This window comes from Acipenser ruthenus, chromosome 5 (genome assembly GCF_902713425.1).
Source record: "Acipenser ruthenus chromosome 5, fAciRut3.2 maternal haplotype, whole genome shotgun sequence".
NCBI lineage: Eukaryota > Metazoa > Chordata > Actinopteri > Acipenseriformes > Acipenseridae > Acipenser > Acipenser ruthenus.
The window spans coordinates 69,147,822-69,160,937 of record NC_081193.1 but is presented as its reverse complement, the minus strand read 5'-3'; the positions used below and the strand labels follow the sequence as shown (position 1 = coordinate 69,160,937).

At 41.9% G+C, this 13,116-nt stretch overlaps 1 protein-coding gene across 4 annotated transcripts in view; it reads right to left on the bottom strand.

Annotated features, from left to right (window-relative positions):
* LOC117402716 (uncharacterized) overlaps positions 1-13,116 on the bottom strand; it is an 86,232-nt gene that overhangs the window by 29,005 nt on the left and 44,111 nt on the right. For 3 of the 4 annotated variants that reach the window (XM_059024418.1, XM_059024420.1, XM_059024419.1), the window contains 2 exons: positions 9,388-9,461; positions 5,310-5,488 (listed from right to left, as the gene is read on the bottom strand). In XM_059024418.1, coding sequence (XP_058880401.1) covers positions 5,310-5,488; positions 9,388-9,461 — 253 coding nt within the window. The remainder of the gene's footprint in view (positions 1-5,309; positions 5,489-9,387; positions 9,462-13,116) is intronic. The other variant, XM_034004115.3, reaches the window with a different exon arrangement.

Below are 13,116 nucleotides of genomic sequence, written 5' to 3'. Positions count from 1 at the left end.
TGATTTGTAACTTGAAAATATTGAATCTATATATTGCCTTAAGTCCTTTTTTATTTTAATTTTTTTCAATCTGTTTCATGATCTTGACCTTCAAATATCTCTATCACAATCTATATTGATATAGTGTATATGTCTTTGCTGTGACAGATTGTATTACAGATGGACCAGACATTGAACAAAATGCTGTACATTATTTTATAAATGTTTTATTTTTTATTTTATAGTATCCATTTATTTTACCAATCATTTGATTCCAGTTTCCCCCAAATTTAAAATGTCAAATTGTGTCCAATTATGGTCCCTCATAGTATTAACTTCCCACAACAGCTCAGGAAAACTGAGTCAGTCTTCCAATTTCCACCACCAACTCAATCGCTTCTTTACACCTGGGAGCTTGACAGCGATTTGAACTGAGTCGGTTTCTGACAGTGTGATGGCTATATTTTATAATTTAGGAACTAAAAGGATAGAACACTTGATTTTGTTTTCAACTATAAAATAAAAAGGTTAAACATAAACACGTTCTACATTTGTTTATGGCACAGTTTAAAAAGTCACCATAAAACCTTTTCTGCATAGGGCTGGATGTTTTTTTCTTCTAAGCTTTCAGCAGAATTAACAGACAAATTGTTTTTTTGTACAAGTTATCAGCAAGTACTTTGCATCTGAAAATGACAAACCTGAACATAAACAAGGTTTGAAGCATCCCTCTTTAATTACTAGGGAAATAAAATCCACCCAGTTAATTTTCCCACCTCATTAACATTTTTCAACCGTGGACTTTATGAACTTAATGAATTAACTAGTATCAGAAGCGACACGGGTGATAATTAGTAAACTGAAGTGGGATTAAGACCATTATACAGAATCTACCACAAGCAGTGTTTCAATGTTGTATTGCCTTTCTAAACTTTAATCGGCAAGCTTTTTTTTAAGGTTTGTGCTGTCAATAAAGTTATTAGGGTGCAAATACAGTGGTTTAGCTTGTATTCAACTTTCAAGTACTTCATAGATTCACAGGTACTGGAAAAAACAAGAACGCTATTAGTGACGGAGTTCTGGTTATTGGCATATGAGAGCAAACTCTACACTTTTTTTCAATAACTAAACAATACAAAATCTATTTAAAAGGAGAAAACATGAATGGCTCTTATGTTAATTTAACAAAATTGAATTCTAAAAGCAATATTGCAACTTGTAAAGTGGTGTACTGTAATTTACCACAAAATACCATGCTGCATTCTGTTTTAAGTAGAACTGTCTCATAATTGACTGACTCTCAAATAACACTTACCTTTTATTTTTTTAAGTTAGAAGAAAAAACAAACACAGTGCTCTCTAATGTCTCTAAACGGTACTGATAATAAATTGTATTAAAAAAGCTTTTAGAATCTAGCCTATGTGCTTTAGGGCTACACATTTGGTGTTGCTTTTGACATTTTAAAAAGTGCAGTATTTTTCTATTTAAAGTTCAGATATATTTGGAACCAAATGTGAATTCAGTAGTTCGGGACAAACACCAATCACACAATGTTTTAGTACAAATATAGAATGCGGAGTACGCGATTTTACAGAGATGTATGTTGTATATACACATTAATTTGGCATCAAACCTAACTTGGTTTGAGGGCTCACTGCCTGGCCAACTGGACGAGGCGGAGACGCCCAAAAAGAACAAGCCGGTCTCAATGCCACGATTAGTATTGAATATAGCCCACTTGAAGGTTTAGCCAACCTTAACAAATGATCATCAGCGTGCAGGATAGGAAAACAAAACCCATTTTTTTTAAATAAACCCATTTTTTGGAAATAAACCTCCATGGCTGATAAGGTTGCCCTTCCTCCAGGCAGGCTACTAATGCTTAAGAGCACATTTTTGTAAAAGCATTTTTAGGATCTGTAATATTTGTTCTAATGTAAACTTGGTAAGCACTGGAGGACCAACAACCATTTGATAAGGGAGTCTGGAACTCTGTGGCGAGAAGCTGCTATGATTCTGAAGGAATGACCAAAGAACTATTCAGCTGCGAATCCAGACCTGGAAAGAATCTGGCGAAGGTGAAAGAAATAAATAAATACATTAATCTGTCGCGTATCCACCCGTCACATATCTGCCCTAACCATTTATCCATCATGATCAAGCTTCAGCAATGTTAGTTTATTATTGAACAGAGAAGATTAGTTCAGAGATTGTAGATCCTACCAAAGTTTTCGTACACTGTGTTGTATGTGCTCCATGCGCTACCATTGTTGGTAGTTTCACCTGAGCTCATAAGTGTGTTGACCTGAGATGTAAATAAATCCTGCAAGGCATATCAACTTTAACCTCCATCTTGATCTCCTGCCTGTCACTCAGCAGCGAATGCATGCACACACACAGCAGACGGCTACTCTGCCACAAATATTAATACCCTGTATCGTTCTAAACAAGGGATTTAGGGGAGCTCCCTAATAAAGCTGAATCTCAAAACAATAATTGTGTGAATATAGTAATTGTTACAGCTGTGTATAATGGTATTTAAAACAAGATTCATTCATCTGACGTTTTACATATCCACCCTTACTCTGGTCCCACCACAGTTGGATATGCGATGTATTACTGTAAACCAGATTTTTTTTCAGCTGAAAGTATAAAACAAAACAAAACAAAAAAAATCACAGTCAGATCTAAACTCTCATAGCTTAATCATAGTGTACTCTGGGAATGTAGTTTATTGGTGTCCACTGCCCACTGTTAACCACACATTAAAAACCACAAATCCCATACCCCGCCAATGTCACTGATTTATCAGTGGGACGGTTACTCGTTTCCAGACAGTTTGAAAACTTGTCAAACCAAGATGAGGAAAACAACACATTATGATGTGATTAATCTGTGATTGGAGAGGTTTCAAAAGAAAACCTCAATGAACAAAATTCAGATATGTCGGCGTCTTTACAAGAAATGAGCAATGAAGGTGTCAGAAGATGAAAGCGAACAGGGAACTTCGAGAAGGGCTATATTAGTTACAGCGTGTTTACAGTTGTAAGTAGCAAAAGAACATACAAGTTCTTGCATGTTTTGTCAGGATGCACGGCAACTGATGGCAGGCAAGACTTAACAGGGAGCCAGAAGTTCAAACATGAAAATATATTAGCACAGTGCTTCAAAACGGCACGCAATGTGTTAGAGAGGCATACATCCAGAAACGTCAGCCAGACCATCACTCTACCATAAACAGGCAAGTAGCACATTCTGAGGAAGTTGCTACCAGGCAGTTAAAATCATTTAAGTTGGAAAAAAAAGTTGTCCATTATAATTTTGTTGATGCAAAAGTATTGAACTTTTGCATCAACAAAATTTGAAAGAACGTACATCTTTACAAACTTACTTTACTGCCAATTTTGTTATTGCCTCCTTGTCTTCTTTGTTGGGCGCCTTCAACTCATTTGTAGGCTGAAAATACCTCTCAATTTGTTTCGTGCCACCAGCCGAAAGGGAGCTGCACCTGTGCTTCCGCAGATATGATGTTCCACTTTTGTGGCTGTCGTACACAAAAACTTGATTGCAGGTCTTACAAGCAACGAATCCAGCCACCTGTTTGTCATTTTCACTCAATATAATTCTGAAAGATTTCCACACTTCTGATTTACCTCTGGAACTATTATCTACCACACGGTATACATCTTGCGCTAAGTTTAGTTTTACGTCGTTCACTGACATTTTTATTATGGTAGTGCATTAATCCTCATGCGTGCATGCCATGAGTAGCACTAAATTGATTTTACGGAAACGGAAGTGGTGTTACACTGCTCAGCTGACCTATTGCCTCCAGCAATCGCTTTGGATTTTCAAATCTGCACATTCATTATGTGAGAAAAGGCTAAGTCCTGTACAATGTATTTTTCTGCCGATTTAAATTCATAACCGAGCCTGACCCAAAAATTTAATTTCCTGAACCGCACCAGATCCATAACCATCAAACAAGTGGACGTTCCGACCCGAGCCCAACCCGCTTTGCGGGTACCAAACCCGATGCAGGACTCTGTCAGGGGTTACCATTGCAACTGTGGTATCACTTAGTAGATCAAAAACTGTAAGGGGTACTTGAGCTGAAACCTTCCAGAAGGGGTACAGTTGAAAACCACTTGGATAGCAGACTGCTTTAAGCCTAGACTTTTCTGTCTCTTAGCAATACGATGCATTTCATTGTACACAAGCCTTAAGTAGCATCTATCATGGGTACCTACCAAGGACAAAAAAGTTTTTACCACAAAATTTATTTGATTAGCATAGCTAGAATGATATCAGTAGTCGGGCAAGACCAAATTGTAACGCAGACAGAAATGTAAATATACCCTCCTGTATTTTAATATTATTTAGGTAATTTGCATTTGGAAGGAGAAATTCTCTCCTTGAAAAAAAAAAACTACATGGAAACCCAAATTATCCAAAAGGTACTACTAAAATAGCATGAGAAAAAGGTGAGACTTATTTTTAGTTTTCCATGGAAACCTGGCCAATAATGTCAGCTATGTTCCATTATAAAATCTCTTGAAGTGGAATGTGGTGAATTAGAATTGTATTATTGAGCGATAGATACATTTTTTGTACACATATCTTTGTGTCTTTCATTTAGGATAATGTGAGACCTACAAAAGGATAGCAGTACTTATTGTACTTGTAAGAAATGGCACCACCAATGCTTCACATAATTTCCCTTTTCAAAGATGACAGAATGGTAATTGAACTAAAAGAGAACCGCAGTCTGAATTACTTGCTGATGGTTCAATATATCCTTATGTTAACTGAAAAATGATAGTTGTGAAATGCATATTGGTTCATTTTAGCAAACACACACATTTTTAAATGGCTTTCAATGTTTTATCAATCATTGAATATACCATATTACTACCACATGTGACTCATTTGTGTGTAATGTTTTTAACCATTGATCAGATGAAGTATGGAATTCCTCTTTCAGTATTTCTGAATCCAGTATGTGTTATTGTAGTTTAGAATGCTTGTGGATCAGAATACTTGTAATTTATAAAGGATAATACAAATGTTCATGGAGTACTGCAGTTATTCCACAAATGAGGACGGCTAAACAACCAATGAGTTCCTGTCAACTGAACACAGCACTCCAAAGAGCTGAATTTGGGGAACTGCTTTTCAATGTCCAGCTTTTAATACAGAACTTCTATTGTAGAAATTACCATTAGCCTAATCACAAATATTTTTAAAAAAAGTTAGTGGCAAAATCAAGGTGACATATTAATCTAACCCCTCCATATGAAATGTCAAGACTTTTCATTTTGAACCTTACCCTGTCTCCTTGCCAGGGCTTTTTCCATGGGGAGCAGTGTCCGAGGGAGAAATGATGGCACCGTGCTGGTGTAGAGTGATGGTAGGAGAAATTGGTTATTCGTGGAACGCAGCATGCAAGATGTTTCAGAGCCACCAGGCTGGCAAAGCTTTTTGGGCTCCTGATGTGTTTGCAGATTCCTCTCGAGATGAAAATATATAGCAATTCCCATGGGTGGTCAAGTAGGAAAAAATGTATACTGTTATAAGATAATAATATTTTTTCGCTAACTTGTTTGAAAGCATATGTACAAAGAACATTTCCTTAAAACTCCAGCATGGGTTCCATTACTTCGATTTACACAGGTCAAACCACAATTCTGTGATTCTCTTTTTTTGTGTTATTTACTGAGTCAGTATAAGATGTGCTTTTAATATGTGGCCATGAACAGGATTGTGGGACACGGCTACTGTAAATGTGATTGCAGTAATAATACTGTACAAGTAATTGTAATACACAATTTTAAGAGGAATGTCTCTGTTACTCACGTTTGACGTTGTACAATAGTCAATGTAATATGATATACACTGCCTGGCCACTTTATTAGGATCTCTACCTAATATCAGGCTGAGCCATCATTTGCCCTGATCATAGCCTTGACACAACTTGGCATAGACTCCACAAAGTGCTGGAAGGTGTCTCAAGTAATGTATATCTGTTCATTCATATTTTACGGCATTGGTGCACAGAGGTATTATAAGCAGAGTTTTGCGATGACAAATTTCTATACCTTTTTAAAATCTGACTAATATTCAAATATTCTTGTGGCAAAGTGCCCCCCCTGTGTGTGTTATATGTTACGTGTTGTGTGTAAATGTTGGTGTATAGGCATTGGTACACGGGATATAAGCGGTCTGTGTTTCACGTGTGTGTAAATTGTATATTTGTATTTAGGCACGGGGATGGCACATCACATCACGTGCAAGTAAAAAGTAATATGTGAGCACGGGGAATTGCACTTTAATTAATTCACGTGCAGTTGTACCGAGATTCCAATTGAATGATTGACTAGCAATCGAATCTCGGTACAACTGCATAAAAGCTGCATGTTTTCACTCACTGGGGGTTGGTGTTCGGTGAGTGGAGAACGGGTTAGGAGACGGAGGGTATTTAAAAGTAATAATAGTAAAAGAAGCTCACCGTGTTTGTCTGTGTAGTTCGTTTTGTCTGTCTGTTTATTTTGGCGTGTAGTGCCGTGTCCTGTTTTGTGTTCTGTTTGGTAAACCTTTTTATTTTGTTAATAAACGCTGAGTGCAGCCATTGCACTCAGCTCAGCATCACCACCGTCTCTGTCTGTGTGTTTCTCTCTCTCTGGTCTGAGTTCCTCCCTGCAGCCGTCTTTGTGACACGTGGTGTCAGAAGTGGGATAACAGCGCCTCCAGGGCTCAGGCCAGAGCGGGAACCGCAGTTTTTTTTTTTTGTGGAAAAGTAAATAAAAAAAAAAAAAAAAAAAAAAAATGGAAGGCTGGAACTGGAGAGACGGCTGCAGTGAGCTGGAGGATCTCCTCGGCAGGTTGGAGGACCAAGGTTGGTGCCTTGCCTGCGGGGTGTATGGGCACACGGTGGCTGTCTGCCCCTTCCAGGAAGAGGAGGAGGAACCAGCCCAAAGGAGGAAGGTGAGCAGAAGGAGGCAGAGAGGGGGAAAAATGAGGAGGAAGCAGAGGGAGCCAAGGTGGTGCACCATGTGCATTGCATATGGGCATGAGGACGAGGACTGCCCAGAGCAGGAGCCAGGGGAGGAGGAGCCCGAACGTCCTGCGCCTGAGTGGGAGGAGCCCGAACGTCCTGCGCCTGAGTGGGAGGAGCCCGAACGTCCTGCGCCTGAGTGGGAGGAGCCCGAACGTCCTGCGCCTGAGTGGGAGGAGCCCGAACGTCCTGCGCCTGAGTGGGAGGAGCCCGAACGTCCTGCGCCTGAGTGGGAGGAGCCCGAACGTCCTGCGCCTGAGTGGGAGGAGCCCGAACGTCCTGCGCCTGAGTGGGAGGAGCCCGAACGTCCTGCGCCTGAGTGGGAGGAGCCCGAATGTCCACAGCCCGAGTGGGAGGAGCCCGAACGTCCACAGCCCAAGAGGGAGGAGTCGGTGCGTCCACGTCCCAAGAGGGAGGAGTCGGTGCGTCCACGTCCCAAGAGGGAGGAGTCGGTGCGTCCACGTCCCAAAAGGGAGGAGTCGGTGCGTCCACGGCCCGAGAGGGAGGAGTCGGTGCGTCCACGGCCCGAGAGGGAGGAGTCGGTGCGTCCTGTGTCCGGAGGGGAGGAGCTGAAGGCCCAAACCCCTATTTTTTTTTGGGAGGGACGAGGGCGTGAAGCTCAGGCTCCACAGCAGCCGCTGTTTTTGCTGCTGAAGGGAGCCCAGCGGAGACGCCCGCCACCAGCTCTACCCCCGCTGTCGGAGGAGCCGGCAGCGCCACCAGCCCTACCCCCGCTGTCGGAGGAGCCGGCAGCGCCTCCACCACCACCCGAGGGAGAGGAGCAGGAGCTGCCTCTGCCTCCACCACCACCCGAGGGAGAGGAGCAGGAGCTGCCTCTGCCTCCACCACCACCCGAGGGAGAGGAGCAGGAGCTGCCTCTGCCTCCACCACCCGAGGGAGAGGAGCAGGAGCTGCCTCTGCCTCCACCACCACCCGAGGGAGAGGAGCAGGAGCTGCCTCTGCCTCCACCACCACCCGAGGGAGAGGAGCAGGAGCTGCCTCTGCCTCCACCACCCGAGGGAGAGGAGCAGGAGCTGCCTCTGCCTCCACCACCCGAGGGAGAGGAGCAGGAGCTGCCTCTGCCTCCACCATCTCCAGGAGCAGAGGAGCAGGAGCTGCCTCTGCCTCCGCCACCACCACTGCAAGGAGCAGAGGAGCAGGAGCTGCCTCTGCCTCCGCCACCACCACCGCAAGGAGCAGAGGAGCTGGAGCTGCCTCTGCCTCCACCACCGCCAGGAGCAGAGGAGCTGGAGCTGCCTCTGCCTCCACCACCGCCAGGAGCAGAGGAGCTGGAGCTGCCTCTGCCTCCACCACCGCCAGGAGCAGAGGAGCTGGAGCTGCCTCTGCTGCCCGTACCTCCGCAGGGAGTACGGTGGCCAGAGCCCCAGAAAGGGGAGCTGCCGGCCACAAAGAAGGGGGAGGAGGTCTGGAGACCACTTTCCCCAGCAGCAGTTTCGCTGCAGGAGTTCTTGTGGCCGGAGCCCCACAGGAGGGAGCTGCCGGCTATGAAGAAGGGGGAGGTCGGGGGACCACCTGCCCCCGCAGCTTTTTCGCTGCAGGACGGGACCAGCATGCTGTCAGCCGTGCCACTACCGGCAGGGGAGCTGACAGCATTTCCAGCCATGGGCCCACTGAAGCCTCCCGTCCCAGCCCGAGACTTTTGCCTGGACTGCTGGGTATTTAAGGGGGGAGGTGGCCGTTGAGGCCATGTGTGCGTTGCACAAGGGGGGGTATATGTGGCAAAGTGCCCCCCCTGTGTGTGTTATATGTTACGTGTTGTGTGTAAATGTTGGTGTATAGGCATTGGTACACGGGATATAAGCGGTCTGTGTTTCACGTGTGTGTAAATTGTATATTTGTATTTAGGCACGGGGATGGCACATCACATCACGTGCAAGTAAAAAGTAATATGTGAGCACGGGGAATTGCACTTTAATTAATTCACGTGCAGTTGTACCGAGATTCCAATTGAATGATTGACTAGCAATCGAATCTCGGTACAACTGCATAAAAGCTGCATGTTTTCACTCACTGGGGGTTGGTGTTCGGTGAGTGGAGAACGGGTTAGGAGACGGAGGGTATTTAAAAGTAATAATAGTAAAAGAAGCTCACCGTGTTTGTCTGTGTAGTTCGTTTTGTCTGTCTGTTTATTTTGGCGTGTAGTGCCGTGTCCTGTTTTGTGTTCTGTTTGGTAAACCTTTTTATTTTGTTAATAAACGCTGAGTGCAGCCATTGCACTCAGCTCAGCATCACCACCGTCTCTGTCTGTGTGTTTCTCTCTCTCTGGTCTGAGTTCCTCCCTGCAGCCGTCTTTGTGACAATTCTAAATAATATACATATACAATATTCTTACTTTATTGATAAGCCATGATGGAACCTCTGGGTTAGCTTCTTGTATTCATCGCACTGCAATCCATATAGGATTTTCTAAGAGAATACAAAAGAAAAATAAATACATCACAGAGCTTTGAAACCTCATACAAATATCCAGAATATTAAAGTCTGCTAATAAATAAATAATAATAATACTAATAATTAAAGGATGTATCAATAAAGTACAATGGTGCTATTTTTAACAGTATGACATTAATAGCTTAGTAGGTCATTCCTTCCACTAAAGTAAAAAAAACCTTCAGCTTGTAAATTTACCCTGTGTTATTAATTTGACGTACTGTAACAACAACAAAAAACCTTTGTGGGCAATTATTTTACCCCTGTATAATTGTAATTGTGTATACAATAATATGAAGAAACAAAAGAAAAAGTCAAAAGTAGTGTTATTTAACAGCATATTTGCCAGAATGTATAATTTGTGTGAAGCTCTCCTGTAAAATCATTTTCGCGTTCACACTAACTCTCACTTAAGGCACACAGATGTCACCTCTTCCGTACAAAGTGTAATTGCTGTTTCTGAGAAAATAGCCTTCTGCAATAGAAAATGAGATGTGTAAATTGCTTTTTATATAACCCTAGCATCATATACATATCGGTTTTCTTGCCTGTGATTTCCCAGAAATACAAAGAATAAATCAGGTTATTTTAATATAAAACCTATTGTAGTGTGACAAACCACCTACAATATATGTTGTTTCTGTATTTGGAAAATGGAAGAGTAAGTAAAACATTATATTTACACTTCCAAGAAGAGCTAGCTTTTTTTTGGTTCTATAACATTTGACTAGTTCCACATGTAATGCAATTTGTAATCCTTTATTTGTGTTGCGCATATGTGTGTATGAAACACACATATGCACAACCCAAATAAAAAGATGATGGCAAACGTTTTCTTGTATTCCTCTCAACAGAGAACAGTTGGCATTTCAGTGCCACTGCAGTGCAGTTGAAGATCATTCAGGGATTAGATGATGCCATGTCAGCTGGGTGGACTGTCTGCATATAAAGTGGAGGTTTGTGAGATGGTGGACATAAAAAGCTATTGGAAGGATGGCTCAAGAAGGGAAGCAATCATGATCGTCCCCTAAAGTACAGCAATGCAAACAATTTGTTTAAAGGTTTATATTGAAATTAAAACGAAATATATTAAAACATTATTGAGTGTAAATAAATAAGTATACTATGTGTAGAAATCACTGTCAACATGTCCTAACATTGAATTGCAAAATAACGAGGATACAGCATTGAGTCAGACTAGAAGACAAGATTAAAGCTCTTCAAATAAATTAAAGTTAGACCACATGAATATACAAAGTCAGTTAGACAGTGGGAGGTGGCTTGGTCTCAGATCCAAATCTCTAGGAGTAGAAGGTTGTCTTTGCTAAATAATAATAATAATAATAATAATAATAATAATCATAATAATAATAATAATAATAATAATAATAATAATAACATAATGCTTATATTTTTATATAGCGCCTTTCATAGTGGACCACCATCACAAAGCGCTTTACAGAGGTAGGCTGTGAACTGTGCATTATATGCAGAGTCACTTACAATAGGACATTGATTTAACATCTCATCTGCTGGATGGAGCACAAGGAGGTTAAGTGAAATGCTCAGGGTCACACAGTGAGTCAGTGGCAGGGTGGGATTTGAACCGGTAACAGTGTTGTTACAAGCCCTGGACTTTAACCAATGGACCACACTGCCTCAGGCTGCCTTGATTCAACTCATGTGTTCCTTTTCTGAAATATGTATTTTGAGGCTAAGCACAACAGATTGTCATAAAGTAGAAACTGAATTGTGCTCTTTATTGCAGTGACACATCAGTAGTTGTTCCAAAGCCACATGATAACAGTTAATAACAGTTTTTATTGCTTTTCCATTAAAATCCAATTACTCTCAAGCAGTGTCATCTAAAAGCACAACTGCAGCTTCTATTCTTCATAATAAAAAAAAAAACCTTCAAGCTCAATATTTTTTTCATAGCTATCTTGAGTTAGTATATCAATCAGAATGCTTCTAGTCATGACTTCTTTGTGCTGACTGAGATTTTAAAAGAGCTGCTGGATATTATTTAAAAAATATTCCTGATCATGTGCAATTAACCCATACTATCAACAGCAATGTATTTATATCACTATGAACTCTAAAACTAATGAGAGAAAGAAAGAAGCAAGTACATACATATTTATTTTAAGTGTATGAGTAACTGTGACAGGATAGCGTCACTGGCTAGGCTGGTTACTGGCAGGAGGGAGACTCAGAAACAGAGCTGTCACAGATAAAGCACAGAGGCCATGTTTATTTACAAACACAATAAACAAAAACAAATAACCATGGCACAGGGGCCAAAATAAAAGGTTCAAACAAACTTAAAATATAATTCACTGGACATGATCAAGGGCTGCATAGAGGAAGAGACCTTTGGAATTGATCATAGAAGATATGTGCTTATAACTTGAGAAGAGTAAGGAGATTCCCCTTGGCTCGCGGAGGTGAGACCGGACCGTTTGGTCTCCAAGGCTGGGAAGCAACCGATACTTCCCCCAAGGGGGATCTAGAGGAGAGAATGGGAAGATGACAGTGATAGTTAAATTTGGCCGGGGGTCCCCCTTGACTCGCGGAGAACGAATCTAGCGCCGGCTGGGCTTCTAATTTTGAGAAGTGAGCTTCACTTACCCCCAAAAGAGACCCCCGGCACCCCACAACTGCACCACCAATGCAAATCAAATATGGATTAGGATTTTTTTTTTTTTTTTAACTAATCTCATCCTTCAGTGGAGATGAAACCTCTGGTGGTCCCATCGGCGAGATGGCTCCCACTCTGAGCATACTAGAAATACTATGAAGGCGGACGAACAAAGAATTCAGAACAGCAGAGAGAACCAAAGAAGGCAGCAAGGCAAAGACATTCCATGACTAGATCATTGAAAGGAGAGAAATAACCTCAGTGGAGGGTTGTGATTAGGAAAATAGAATGTCGGTAGTAATTGATATGCAGAAGGTTGAGTAGGCTAACCAGCCAGTTGCGTAGGAGGAGAGAGTAGAAGGAGCGGGGGTGGCAGCCATGTATTCTTGACCAGATGAGAGGAGATTGTGGAGGGGTGAATATGGTTGAAAATCACGTTGATTGACAATAGGGGACCCAGAGGGAGGTTGCAATGACAATAAGATATAACTTGAGGAGGGCTGTGGATTTAGAAATGAGTAGAAAGTCATCTAGTAGGTGCAGTAGGAGTACACTGTATGTGTTGAGCAAAAATCTTGGGGCTGCTGCCTGGAACAACCACAACAACGTCCTAACAAAAAAGAGAGAGAGAGAGAGAGAGGGCAGAATAAATCATAACCGGGTAAACAGGTTGTAGGGGCGGAGGGATGCTTCAGCATATGATACTCCTTGAAGCATGGAGCAACGCACAGTGCTTGGTGCCGCCTCTTCGCTGTCACTTGATGTTGATGGTAAATATTCTTCGCTTATGTCTTCACTGACACAATCGCTGACATCCGATTCAGTGCAAGAATTGTATGTATTTGAATTTCAATCGGAATCTGAAGTCAGTACTATTACTAATACTTCTTTCTCACTGAGCATTTTTACAAACACTGTTTACAAACACTGTTGACATTTTTGTGACTGGGATAATTATATGTAATTCAGTCAATATCTGGCAGATGGCAC